Source organism: Ptychodera flava, chromosome 22 (genome assembly GCF_041260155.1).
Source record: "Ptychodera flava strain L36383 chromosome 22, AS_Pfla_20210202, whole genome shotgun sequence".
NCBI classification, from domain to species: Eukaryota; Metazoa; Hemichordata; class Enteropneusta; family Ptychoderidae; genus Ptychodera; species Ptychodera flava.
The window spans coordinates 4,845,358-4,857,818 of record NC_091949.1 but is presented as its reverse complement, the minus strand read 5'-3'; the positions used below and the strand labels follow the sequence as shown (position 1 = coordinate 4,857,818).

The 12,461-nt window shown below is 39.0% G+C and overlaps 1 protein-coding gene across 1 annotated transcript; it reads right to left on the bottom strand.

Moving 5' to 3' along the window:
* Positions 1–1,551: 1,551 nt before the first annotated feature.
* On the bottom strand, positions 1,552–7,291 carry LOC139122504 (uncharacterized). Its single transcript, XM_070687912.1, has 3 exons — positions 7,156–7,291; positions 4,606–4,751; positions 1,552–4,094 (listed from the first exon to the last, which is right to left on the bottom strand). The coding sequence occupies exons 2-3, from the start codon at positions 4,727–4,729 to the stop codon at positions 3,247–3,249; spliced, it is 972 nt and encodes a 323-aa protein (XP_070544013.1). The 5' UTR covers positions 4,730–4,751; positions 7,156–7,291; the 3' UTR covers positions 1,552–3,246.
* Positions 7,292–12,461: the final 5,170 nt, after the last annotated feature.

Here is a 12,461-nt window from a genome sequence, read left to right as displayed (position 1 = left end):
CATTGCAACTTTTTGGGCATTTTTGTGTCTCACTGCTTTTTACAGTTTTTTGTTTTCTTTTTGGAGCATATGCTCAGATATTGTTCTGTTAACACTGCCTGTATAATGTAAAGCCTCTATTATTGTGGACACTGTTTGTTAAAATTAGACTCCGAGTCATCATAGCGATCTAACTACTTGGAGATTTGTTGGTTCGTAAAAAGATCGCTTGCCGCATCCTTAACCTTGCTACTACAAAATCAGAGGAACAATAGTCCATGATCATGGTATTTTTTTCGGCCAGGAGAATCATCGTATCGAGGCCGCGGTGGGAACAAGCAGGCTACTGAGTATGCCAACGCTCAACAATAATACAGCTGCGTGACAGCCACATCAGCAAAATTCCTCTCAAGAAAGAATTATTTCATTATACTGTTTGTTGACCATGCAGGCTGAGGCTTATCTCGGTACATGCACGTCACTGCCATAGCAATAAGCTAAACAGTTTAAGCCTGCATATATGAAACGTATAAGATAATGATGTTGAAATGCACTCGATATTGCTTGATTATACAAAGAACGCCATTCAAAGACTACCCGAGTCTAGATTTTGCATAAACATTTAAATACTAAAGTATACAACATTTGATATAGTTAATACGGGAACGAATTTGTTAATTCATTCCGAACACCTCGAGACATGTAAAAGACACATGCGCAGCACGGTGACATAAGACATTTGTGTCTCTGGCACATTGTGTTCAACTGTGTCGTATGCCTGCTCACGGTATACATATTACATTGCCAAAAGGATAACATTTCAGACAGCGGAGGTCACATCTTATTGGACCAGCACACTCCCCCCCCCCCCCCGTACCTTGGGCCACCCCGTAGTTAGCGAAGGTTCCCTTTGCAGGTATGATTGCTTTCAGAGCCACCAAGACCAGGGATAATTCAATCGGGATTCAGGTATGATTACTCGCCACGATCCTGATGTACTGGTGGTGTCACTGTCGGGAAAATGGGTATCCATGTGTGTTCCTAAAATCACGGGGAATGGAATGTTTTTTATTCCCTATCAAGGGTCCATGAAATCGAGAAAACGGGGTACTTTTCCAAAAACCTGGCTTAAGAAAGGTTTGAAATATCCCAGGAAATACCTATCAGGCACTTAACTTCACCAAAGTTTAATTGTGCGTTTCCTATTGATCTTGTTTGATTCGAAATCTAATGAATTTTGAGTTTGACACTCCTGTTCAAAAATAAAGAGTTTCTTTTAAACTCTGTTGTGTTCATATATATTTGAAAACAATATCATAATTCAGCATTGGCCTGACTCTAATATTACGTCTCCCTCTCCTGGATTTTGTAAGTAAGGTGGTAATTTTGGGTCGTATTTTCTCCCATATCTCTCAAAATAAGGGGGTCTTTTTGTTGAAAAATCCAAGATTAGGGGTATCTTGAAATTTTGTGGAACGAGCGTGGATGCCCATGCTCTCTGAGAGTGTCACCACCGGGCCTGATGTACGACATACAACTTTCGCCCATAGCAATCAGAGAGGACAAAACAGGTAATACATAGTTGAAATTTATTCAGGAAATGTATACATTTATTGATGGCAGTTCACTGCGAACGGAAAGTTGTCAACGGCATTCTGTCTATGGAAAGACGAAGAAGGTGTGAAAATCAATGGGAAAGACAACGATGATTTGAAATATGTTATGCGCAAATACCATAAACTACAACTTTTTGTGGAAAAGAAGTTGATAAACGTTGTTGCTAGCAGATCTAAAATAATTGAATGATCGTCTGCCTTTGTGATGGCGCTATCACTAAATCTCTTGTCCGATCGTCTTACTTTGTGATGGCGCTATCACTGAATCTCTTGTCCGATCGTCTTACTTTGTGATGGCGCTATCACTGAATCTCTTGTCCGATCGTCTTACTTTGTGATGGCGCTATCACTGAATCTCTTGTCCAACCCTGAGAATTCTTTCCCTCCTTTTGAAGTAACATGAAGACGTCCACTGACGAAGAAGCAACGGAAGACTTACAAAACAAGGGGAAAGATCTATTTTTAAAGAACATATAGTTCATATCATCCCATATTCTGGCTATATTTCACCACCGCTGACGTCGGGAGCTATTCGAAACTTTAGAGATGACTAATATTACTACCGGTATATTTTTAGTATTCCAGATGAGAGCGCTCTTGACTGTTGCTCTATACTGTGGCGTAGAGGAACAGAAAAGAAACATTGACAGGGCGTTGCCTACACATTTTCAACTCCACTTTGATTTTCCTTCAGATTTATTTTCATCATTTACCATGTCGATTAGACAGTGTTTTTTTCTTACTTTACGGTAATTTTAATGTTTAAATGTATGAGTTGGATTTGTCCTCGTATTTATCACTTACACTCAATCTCAAATTTCATGATCATTATATGCGGCCTGCGTATCGCTAGATTGTTTTGTACAGAGATGTATTACAAACGCTGCATGTACAGCTTCGCTTGGCAAAGTCTCGTGTCCGGGTTACTTGATGCTCCCCGAAATCAGAATGGGAGACGTGTCGAACTATCGACGCGGCAAGCCGACGATGGTTAACGCAGGTTTCACTTTCCTGTGTTTAAAGTGTGGACTGCCTTTCCTACAGAAATCAACTAATCTGTACACCTTCAAATGTAACTTGAAAGAAATATTCCTCCTGTACTTTCTCTCTTCTTGCGCGTAATTTTTGTGACTTGTAGTTAATCAAATTTTCTCCTTTGTGAGGACCAATGAAAAATATTGTATACTACCTTAGCCGCTCATTAAAAGTGTAAATAAAAATAAAATAAATCATAATAATTGAAGAAGAACGAGAACTAAATCTTACACTTCTGTACCAGGGACACAACAGAAACTTGAAAAACAAAGATATATAGCAGAGCAAAATCGTATCTGAATATTTCTATAACAGTTCGTGTAAGTTTTATCCGTTCAGGTTCGATCAGTGGAAACTGCTTTACAAAACATATAGTATGTGTGCATATAATGAACGAGATATATATCTATTTCTTATGATTGGCATTAAAATAAATTGAAGGTTTATGGATCAAATTGTCAAGCTTTGAATACAATGAATATTTCGTAAAACGATATTTATAGTTGTTGCAGCATGGGTTTCCTAAATTTCTGCCGTTTACCAGTCACTCATGAGGTGGAGAAAAATGCTTGTTCAAAGTCTGACATTATCAAACTGAGCACAAGCATGCTACACCTCACTCTGGAATAGTAATGACGATATTCGAATTAGTCGCAGTTGAGGGCATAATCCGATCATATTGACTGTCGCTGCCCTGGCGGTGGCGCCATAACGCCAGAACTAGCTTGCAGACGACCATGAGAGCGCACATAATCGAAACTGCCAGGGCAAAAATAGAGTTTCGACTTGAAAAATTTCCCATGTCGCAATTTTTCGCGACAATAGCGGCCGTAGCCGTGATGTTGATGATGTAATTGGAGGCAGTAAAACGGACATATTTCTCAAGGACTGAATTTTCTGCAAGAAACCAGCCAATTGTATCCATGGTGAAAAGAGTAAGCGATACGGTCGAGGCGATGTCTTGATGGACGCTACCACTATACGTCATCACTTGAGCAAGGTTTATCAGCATGTTGACGAATATCCACTGTGTCCAAATAGCAATCCCATTGTGCACTAAAATACGAATTAGCCAAACGTCATGAATCTGTGATCCGCTCATCCTAGTCACATGGGTATGGAGACATCGATGGACAGCAAGCAAAGCAACGCAGAGTAGTGTTGTCTGGGCCACGTTGAAGACGAATGCTAAGGGTAGAATGTGGTAACACCATGCAAACACCCATCCAATGTTCGTCAGCATGGCAAAAAGGAATGTCGTATAGAAGAACGGAGTGAGCACATCCGATAGGGCTATATAAATAAAGAGTCCAAAACCCCTTCGACATATGTTTGAAGTGGAATAAATAATAAAAGTTCCATTCCATATGAACACTAGGAGCAGGAGTACATCCGTCCATCCTGGAAGTGTAATATCCAGGGAATATTCCTCGGATATTTCTCTCGTGGTGTTCTTGAACATTCCTGGGTTGAAAAGAAAGTATATCAATCTTATATATGTTGTTTACTACGCCAGAACAGAATATATTGAACAAACATTAAGCATGGCATTTGCACTGGTGACGATGGCAGCAAAGCTGTCTTACAGTAACATCCTCGAATTATAGATTTTAAACTTCAAGAGGAGTACTTTGAAGGCGAATTTTATCAAACTCTGTACATTAAATTTCAGGATTCAGACTATGTGACAGCATGACGTCATTGTATTTTACAGCAGGAGGGAAAGCTCATTTGACGCACTTCATGCCCTTGGGCATGTCGCGGTGAAGCTGACCATGTGCGCCACCAACGGTAAAACTGTGAATTGGTGTCGCACGGTATCGTATTTGTTCACACATAGACTTTCGAGAAAACCTCGAGAGTCTATGGTTCACACTGGGATGAAATACTATCGTAAATTCGCCTTCTTGTTCAGGGTAGTTCGGATGATTAGGTTTAAGCTCTGTATGTGTTTGAGAATTAATACATATCTCACCAATATGAACTCCTGGTCCCAGTGCCATGACATTGAAGAAAATGACCAACATTAAGGTACACCCATCCAAAATAATCAAGTAGGCCAACCATGGTTGATGTTTGATGTCTTTTATAAGCGCCATCTTGCAAATTCTTTGTACCTGTCTGAGAAGTTCAAAGGAAAAAAATGGACGTTGAGATGTAAAGTTTGTATACTTCCTATTAACAGTCACATGATTAAAACTCACTTCTCACACCGAGCATTTACCACCTTCTCTAAACAAACATTATGACCGCAACAGCAAATTAAAGCAGTTTTTAGATGATGCTTTGTCAGAGTGCCCAGAATCTACTATCATAATGTTTCATTTCTGTGAGAAGAAGCTGACTCTTGTTAACGCTTTTGGTTTTTCACTTCGAATGTAAGTATAGCTTAACTTGCAATCGCTTTCGCCACAAGATATGAAATAACACCGTGAACATTTCATGTCGAATCAAAACTACTACATTTCTTACAAGCATCGCATACTTCATACAGCCAAATAGAATAATGAAGAAATTTTGGAAACTAGGCGACGCAGTATGATCCCCGGCAGTGACTTCCGTTCAGTTTTTTGTTCTGTAGCTACATGAATATATGTTAAACCTCGGACTTTACTTATTATTTGGTTGTTTGTTTGATGGGTTTTTTCTGTCAATATCGAAGACTTATTTTCAAATTTTGTGGACAATTATAGCGTAAATTCTTTTATGTCGAAGTGCCTAAGTTCGTGTCTGTTAATCGAGCTAAGGCTAGGTACGGTAATTCAATGAAGTGTGCACGTGACTGCTATATTCTACAGCTTATGCAGATAAAAAACACGCGTTTCATCCTACAATCTAGCATAGCGCATTCCATTTCTGGTTTGACCTTGATGTAGCTTGGTGGAGCTAAATAGATCGAGATCCCGTGATTTGCAACTTCCGTAATGTATGACATTGTGAGTACATACAATATCGCACGAACAGAAAGGAAGTATGCATAACCAAAGACGGAAGAGCGGATGGTGGATAGAGGGACTGTGTTTTGACAATACACACATCTTAGCAGGCTAGTACTAGCGAAGCCTGACTCAGACCTTGCAGCCGATCCGTTAAAACTTACACGATGTTTGGAAAGATAGGGAGACATGGGACTGGGAAAGCTGGTAATTTCCTTGTGTTGATAATATTTGCCTATAAAACTACAGAATACTAATGTATTGTTGTTGTTGATTCAATCACATTGATATCATTGCACTAGAACACAACGGCTGTAAATGACGGAGCAGATATTGAGTAAAGTTCCTATCGTTACACTCCTATCTATGACCTATCACGGATAATACGAGCTGGTCAACTTCATCTTCCGGTTGTTTCATCATTTTGTTGTTTGATTATCGCTGTATAATATTATTGGTGAGAAACAGCGCAAGATTTTGCTGTTCGAATAAAAAAGCTGGCCCTTACACTCTCATATAATTCTGACACATTCTAGAGCACCTAAGGAAGACAAAAATGTAAGCATAGTGAAGGGACGCCAAGCTACTGGATCTGAGTTACTTGGTCTGCCTTCTTGTGCGAGTATTTACTCCCCACGATATTTTGCAATCAAAGTTATTCCAAAGTAAGAAATAAACAAGACGATTATGTTCATAATCACTGTCCCCCACCTTGAACGGAAGCTGTAAGACTGACCTTTTACGATTGAGAATCTGGATTTTTTATAACATAACGCTAAAAGCCGTGTGACCCAAATTTGTGTGCATTTTCATGGAAAGCTGGCCTAAACATTTAACAAGTATTAAACATCATTTTCCAAACTCCAGACAGGGAATAACTCCAGTGACGGATTTTTAAATTGAATCGTTGTTATTTACTAAATGTGAGCATGCATGATGTGAGACTATGTGAATGTTGTCGATATTGCTATTGCTTCGTTTTCACTCGGTCCCTCTATCACATGATAGAGGCCCGGACCGTGGTTTTTACAACTTGACTCGGGCGTTTTCTCAACACATTCGTCTGCAGCATACACAATACTGACAATACTAGTATTTGCTACATGTAGTGTCGTTTTAAATGTAAATCATGATCATAAATATTTAAATACATGCAAATTATTATACATTTTCAAAAAAATCTGCAGTAGGTCACCTCTCTTTGGATTAGCTGTGTGTGCATATGTCCCGCTAAAACAAAATCATGGCCCTGGATGCACGCTGACCATATCAAACATACTAGCGCGAACAAACGAACCCTAAACACATGTATCACAATGCTTGTAAACAAATGAATTGATGTCATATCTCACGGTCTGTCTCTCGATTTTTCATCAAATTTGGTATGATCAAACCTTATGACAACTTTCAATCGCGAATTGTAACTTACAACATTGATCAGCTTTTGTAAGCCAAGGAAGCCTGTCGGGTCCATGCGACGTCGGCGTTTGACATGTGTGTAAATATGGTCATTATTGACTCGGCTTGTACGCAAGACGTAGACGTGAAACCTAAAAATAATGAAATATGGATCGTATGCAAAGACCTACCTAGCTTTGGATACACGGACGGCTGCAAGGAAAATGTGCAAGTCGTCGGAGCTCTTTCAATCGTCTACAGACATGAGTACGCACCGCACGTTTGTATACATGTGATTCACTTATGACAAGTCACGTGACAGTGTCCCTTGTGTAACTTCCCCGTCGGTCAATGCTAGTTGTACGACGACATTGTATAATAGGATAACAGCTAATTCGTTTTCAGACACCGGAGACGAGTCAAAAGTTCGAAGTATCATTATTGATCAAGAACAATAAATTTGTAGCCTACATCCATAACTAAGAGAGTATGCTTTTCTACAAAGCATAAACTTTGACGGCAGGTACAACAGGGTGTTGTTCAGTTACCAGGGACATGTACTTGACACTCGTCATAACCCTACCAATGGCGACTAACGTATCTGACGTATGGACGTACAGGTCAGACAGGTGCACTGTGCTTGTTAAGTAGAGCGCCCTACAAGCTTAGCAGGATACTACACTACTGCATGTATCTATGAAGCGCTTCTTTACCCCTATTAGCTCTATAGGCTATAGAGCTCCGTGCTCTATCAGAATGGAGCAAACTCGTAGGTGGGAAATGCTAAATATATGTAAATATCAAAAGTCAACCATTTGTACCGTGTGACTCTTCGTGAGAGACTACCGATGATTGTGCAGCCGCAGCCAATGTACAAAAGGGTGCAAACATGTTGTCATTTCGTTTTTCAAAACTTCACAAATGACGTTTTGCCATATCCTAAAAAAAATGAGGGGAACAGAAAGATGTCAAGAATCCGCCATTTTCTTAACTTTTATAAGGCAGTCTTCCTAAAAACTTCTAAAATGTCGATATTGGCACTGGACACTAAATATCAGTACTTTTTCGCATACGCGCCAAAAAATCATTCAAAATTGGCGCCAATATCCATTGTCAGGTTTGTTATTTTAATGTCAATGACGACGCCATGTAGGTGCATACATACTATAGTAGCTTGGAGAGTCTCTAAGTACACATGAAAACACTTTACGCAAAGCCAGACAATTGTCAGGCCACATGCGTTGTCAATTTACAGGTGGAGAGTCTGTTTATCAGAAATGTACCTGTTAAGTATCTCTTTGACGTTTTCTCAGCTTGGTCTTTAGAACAATAGTGTTGTTACACGCCTCATGTAGCCTTGAGTTCTTTCCAGTCTGTTTGATGTATTCGACCATTTCGAGTCTTTATGAATTGGTGAGAATTAGAATTAGTGTAACAAGAAAGACTGCACCACGACCGGGAATCTTCAGGCCCCAGGCCAGAACCCGAGTCTGGTGCTGGACGCTGTCGACTACACAATTAAAGTCCTTACACCTGTCCTAGTGCCATTCTTCAAAACGGTTAAAGTAACGCGTTGGTGATGGTGAGAGATAAAGCTCAAGGACAGACGTATTCAAAAAAGCGTCATCATTATGCATGATAGCCAGTTTGTGCCTTCAGCTTTCAACCCCGCCCGAGGACAATCACTGCAATCTTTTACCTTTATGATAAACATCTTCATAACATAACCATGCCAAAAGGAAATTTCCAAACCTCAAAACTTCGGAAAAGGATGCATCTCAAAGCGCCTTTTGGACATATAGGAAAAAGATTATGGTAGAACTATGCTCCATTATAATTATCCAAACCATGGCGTTTTCAAATAAAAAAGACATAAACACACAACGCGATGGTTTTACACATGATATACCAGTACTGGAAATCATAGACTTTGAGGAGGTGTTTTTCCTTTTATTGTAAACCGGCACATGCTAACAAATCGACAACTTAAAGTATGTTAGATTTATGTCATTTTATGTATTTCATGTGGCGATTTTCATGATGGCTTTACAGCGGGTATGGCTGCCGGTCTCTTCGAGGAAAATTTGGCGTACAGTGAGTTTGCATCATTTGCTGTCGTCGAAGTTTGCCCATGACCCAGTGATGGCAAGAATGGCTGGAATGCAAATTGTTCCGCAACATTTCAAAATACTGCTTTTCAACATCGGGAAATGGGGGGTGGGGGATTAGACCAACCCCGTGTTTGCAAAATCTTGTAGAGGGAGAGATAATGTCAAATTACAGCCACGTCAATGCTTAACAGAGCGAGACTGTTCTGAATATTAACACAACAATACAGTCTAGAATTGTCCGATTGTCTTTCTTTGTTGGATGTTCAAGTGTCGTATCCAAGGGCAAACACTGATCCATGTTTTGAACCACCGGCTAGAACTAGTTCTCAAAAAAGACCCAAACTTTATTTTTGTGTGCTTGGAGTATCAGAGATGCATTCTAATACTTTCACGGGAGTGTTTTTGAATGAAGTGCCCATTTTAAGTTCATAGGGGACCATCGAGGGAGCCATCCCTAACATATTCTGTTTGTAAGAAGGCACGTTTCAAGTTGTCTAGCAGTCTTTCTGCCTGTTTCAAGGATCATCTATTAAATTATTAAATTATTTTTGCAAATATTGCAACATTAACAAAATATTTTCCGGAGACGAAGAGTTTGATCCTTAAAACCAAAATGTACCTATCATGGCATATGTGCATATACCTCCTACTAGCCCTGTGTCGCATATTTCATAAGGTCATAGGTAGCTGAGGATACAATTAGTGATCAGGGATAGCATGCATAGATGATGACGAATTAAGAGGTAAACAGTTTATGTTGACATCTATATACGCTCCGTTTGAAATTTTCAGAGAGGAATTTTGTAATGTATAAAGTCCGAAAAGCAATGATATTGCTAAAATATAAAGATATTTACAAAGAAGGGCAACAACGAGAAAGACTACGACAATAACAACAACGAGAGACAAAGTCAGCTTGATCGACGTTAGGCATTTTCACATGTCAAGTCCAGCATGACAAACACTCTTGTATTTTGGTTATATGTTGTAATCAAAACCTATCATGATAGTTGATAATTTGACATCCAGTTTGACCAAGTGAATATCAATTCAAATATTTAGACTATTGCAAAGTAATATTTTCAAAGTAATATTTACTACGTTTTTCACGTTGCTCAAACTCCGTAGCAACGAAAGTTTTAACTTTAAAACACGATTTCTGCATTTAGTATAGCTTATACATATGCGCATGCGCCACAACAGCTGTTGTTGAACAAGACTTGCAGCACAAAAGAGATCAATTCTCGACTGTCAACTTGTTAGTAGTAGACAATATAACGCTTATGTCAAAATGTTATTACGCTACTCCTTCAAAGTTAATGGGAGCTCAATTGTTCCCTAGCTATGTGTAATATCTATTTGCAGATAATCTGTTGTAAATAAATCTGATTAAGATATGAAACATTACAATGGTGCAGTGCTGTACTGCTACTATGCTTTTCCAAGTCTGCGTTGACTTAATATAAGAGTTGTATCAGCCTTAAAATGCTTTTCGGCTTTCCTATGCTCTGTCAACAGCCTTCAGTGTATTAGACAGAATTTCAGGTATTGCATACGAAAACGTTTTTTGAACTCACAGGGATTATTTTATCAACAGAGACAAAAGAATGGATTCAAGTAAATGGTCATTTAATGGACAACCAATCGGTAATATTTATTTTCTTAAGTGAAATGACGCGTATGTATGCATACATGCACGTGCGTGTATGTATGTATGCATGTATGTATGTATGTATGTATGTATGTATGTATGTATGTATGTATGTATGTATGTATGTATGTATGTATGTATGTATGTATGTATGTATGTATGTGTGTATGTATGTATGTGTGTATGTAGTATGTTAGAGTACGAATAAAATATTTCAAAGGTCTTTACACCGTCTACTCTAATATTTTCGTTACTGGCTTGCAAAATACGATGTAGAAAGTAAACTTGTTTAAGGTAGAATGCGCCTCGGGCCTCGGAGAGATAGTCGGACTCTTAAATTTCTACAATTCCTTTCTGATCTACCACGTGTGGGGGCTCATTTTCAAGCTCTTAGAGCAAGAAAACCTTTCACCTTCTTAGCCTTTCGCAGATCCGAAGTTTAAGTTTTCACCCGTTAACACAGGGATGGTGGCCATTTTGAATTTCGAATATCGCAAAAACGTTGGGTAATTTGTTTTGCTAGCTCTAAAGTTTGCACGGTGACCCCCGATTTTTATTGTTAATTTGGTAAGAGAATGCTGACAGTTTCATTAAAGAAAGTTTGAGGAAACGTTTAAGTCTTTCACTTTCTACGCGCATACTACCTTAAATGCATATGACCTACTTTAAAGTTTGACTTTGCTGGACTTTGCACTCGGATCCTGTAGCTCTGAAACGTACACGGAGCACTATAATTAAATGTCTGTGAGTCATGTCACTGAATAGATTTGGAACATGTGTACCTTCTCTGTCATGTTTTCAGCTGTGAACAGAGTGAAGTAGGATTTTTGTAGCTCCATTCTGAATGGACATCATTTACCAATAGAAACAAGATGACAAGTCATTAGTTTCCAGTCAACAATTAACGGTGGGCTACATCCACCACCAATATCTCCTGTCGGAATAACCAGCTATTGGATTAGGCTAAGGCTACTGTCTTACGTAACTATTTTACGTCAAACTTTCCGTTCCTGAAATTGTCATTTTCGTTCGAAACTCTCGTAAAGAATTTGTTAAGAGTATCAAACGGAATATGACAAATGTCACAAAAATGGAATAGACAATCCTTAAAAACCCTCCTCCCCTCAGAGTCCTAACTATTACTGCGGTCATTTGTATCTTTATGATAATTATATGCTAATTGTGATTTGCTTAAAATCTCCACCAAGAGGCCCATGGTAAAGCAAGAACCCAAAGATGCCGCAAAAAGTGTAGGAATAGGATGATATCAAATATCAAATAGTGTATGTCCTGGGAAAGATTGAAAAAAAAGTCTGGTAAAACTGCTTCATATAAGTGATGCTCCACCCATGGTGGTTTCAAATGAAAGGCCCGCAAACACACGCGATGGGACTGTTTTACATATGATTTACCGGAAAATTCATGGACTTCGACTGGGACTTGAGATTTTAAGATATTGATTTCGTTCATTGCAGCCCCGGTCTAAACTAACCACACTATGTGTTAATGATTTTCCAAATGGCGAACCAATGCACAATCATATGAAGCGTTTTATGACTTTACGGGGAATTGGCTGATGTATATCTCTTCAAAGAGAATCGAGACAAGGCACTTCATAGTGCAAAATCTTCATTACGTTTGATGGCTTTCCAAGTCTGTGATGATCGTAGCTGATTGACGATAAACTCAATGCTGGCTGGTATGAATTTTCTTGTCCGCTTAATTAAAAACAAGT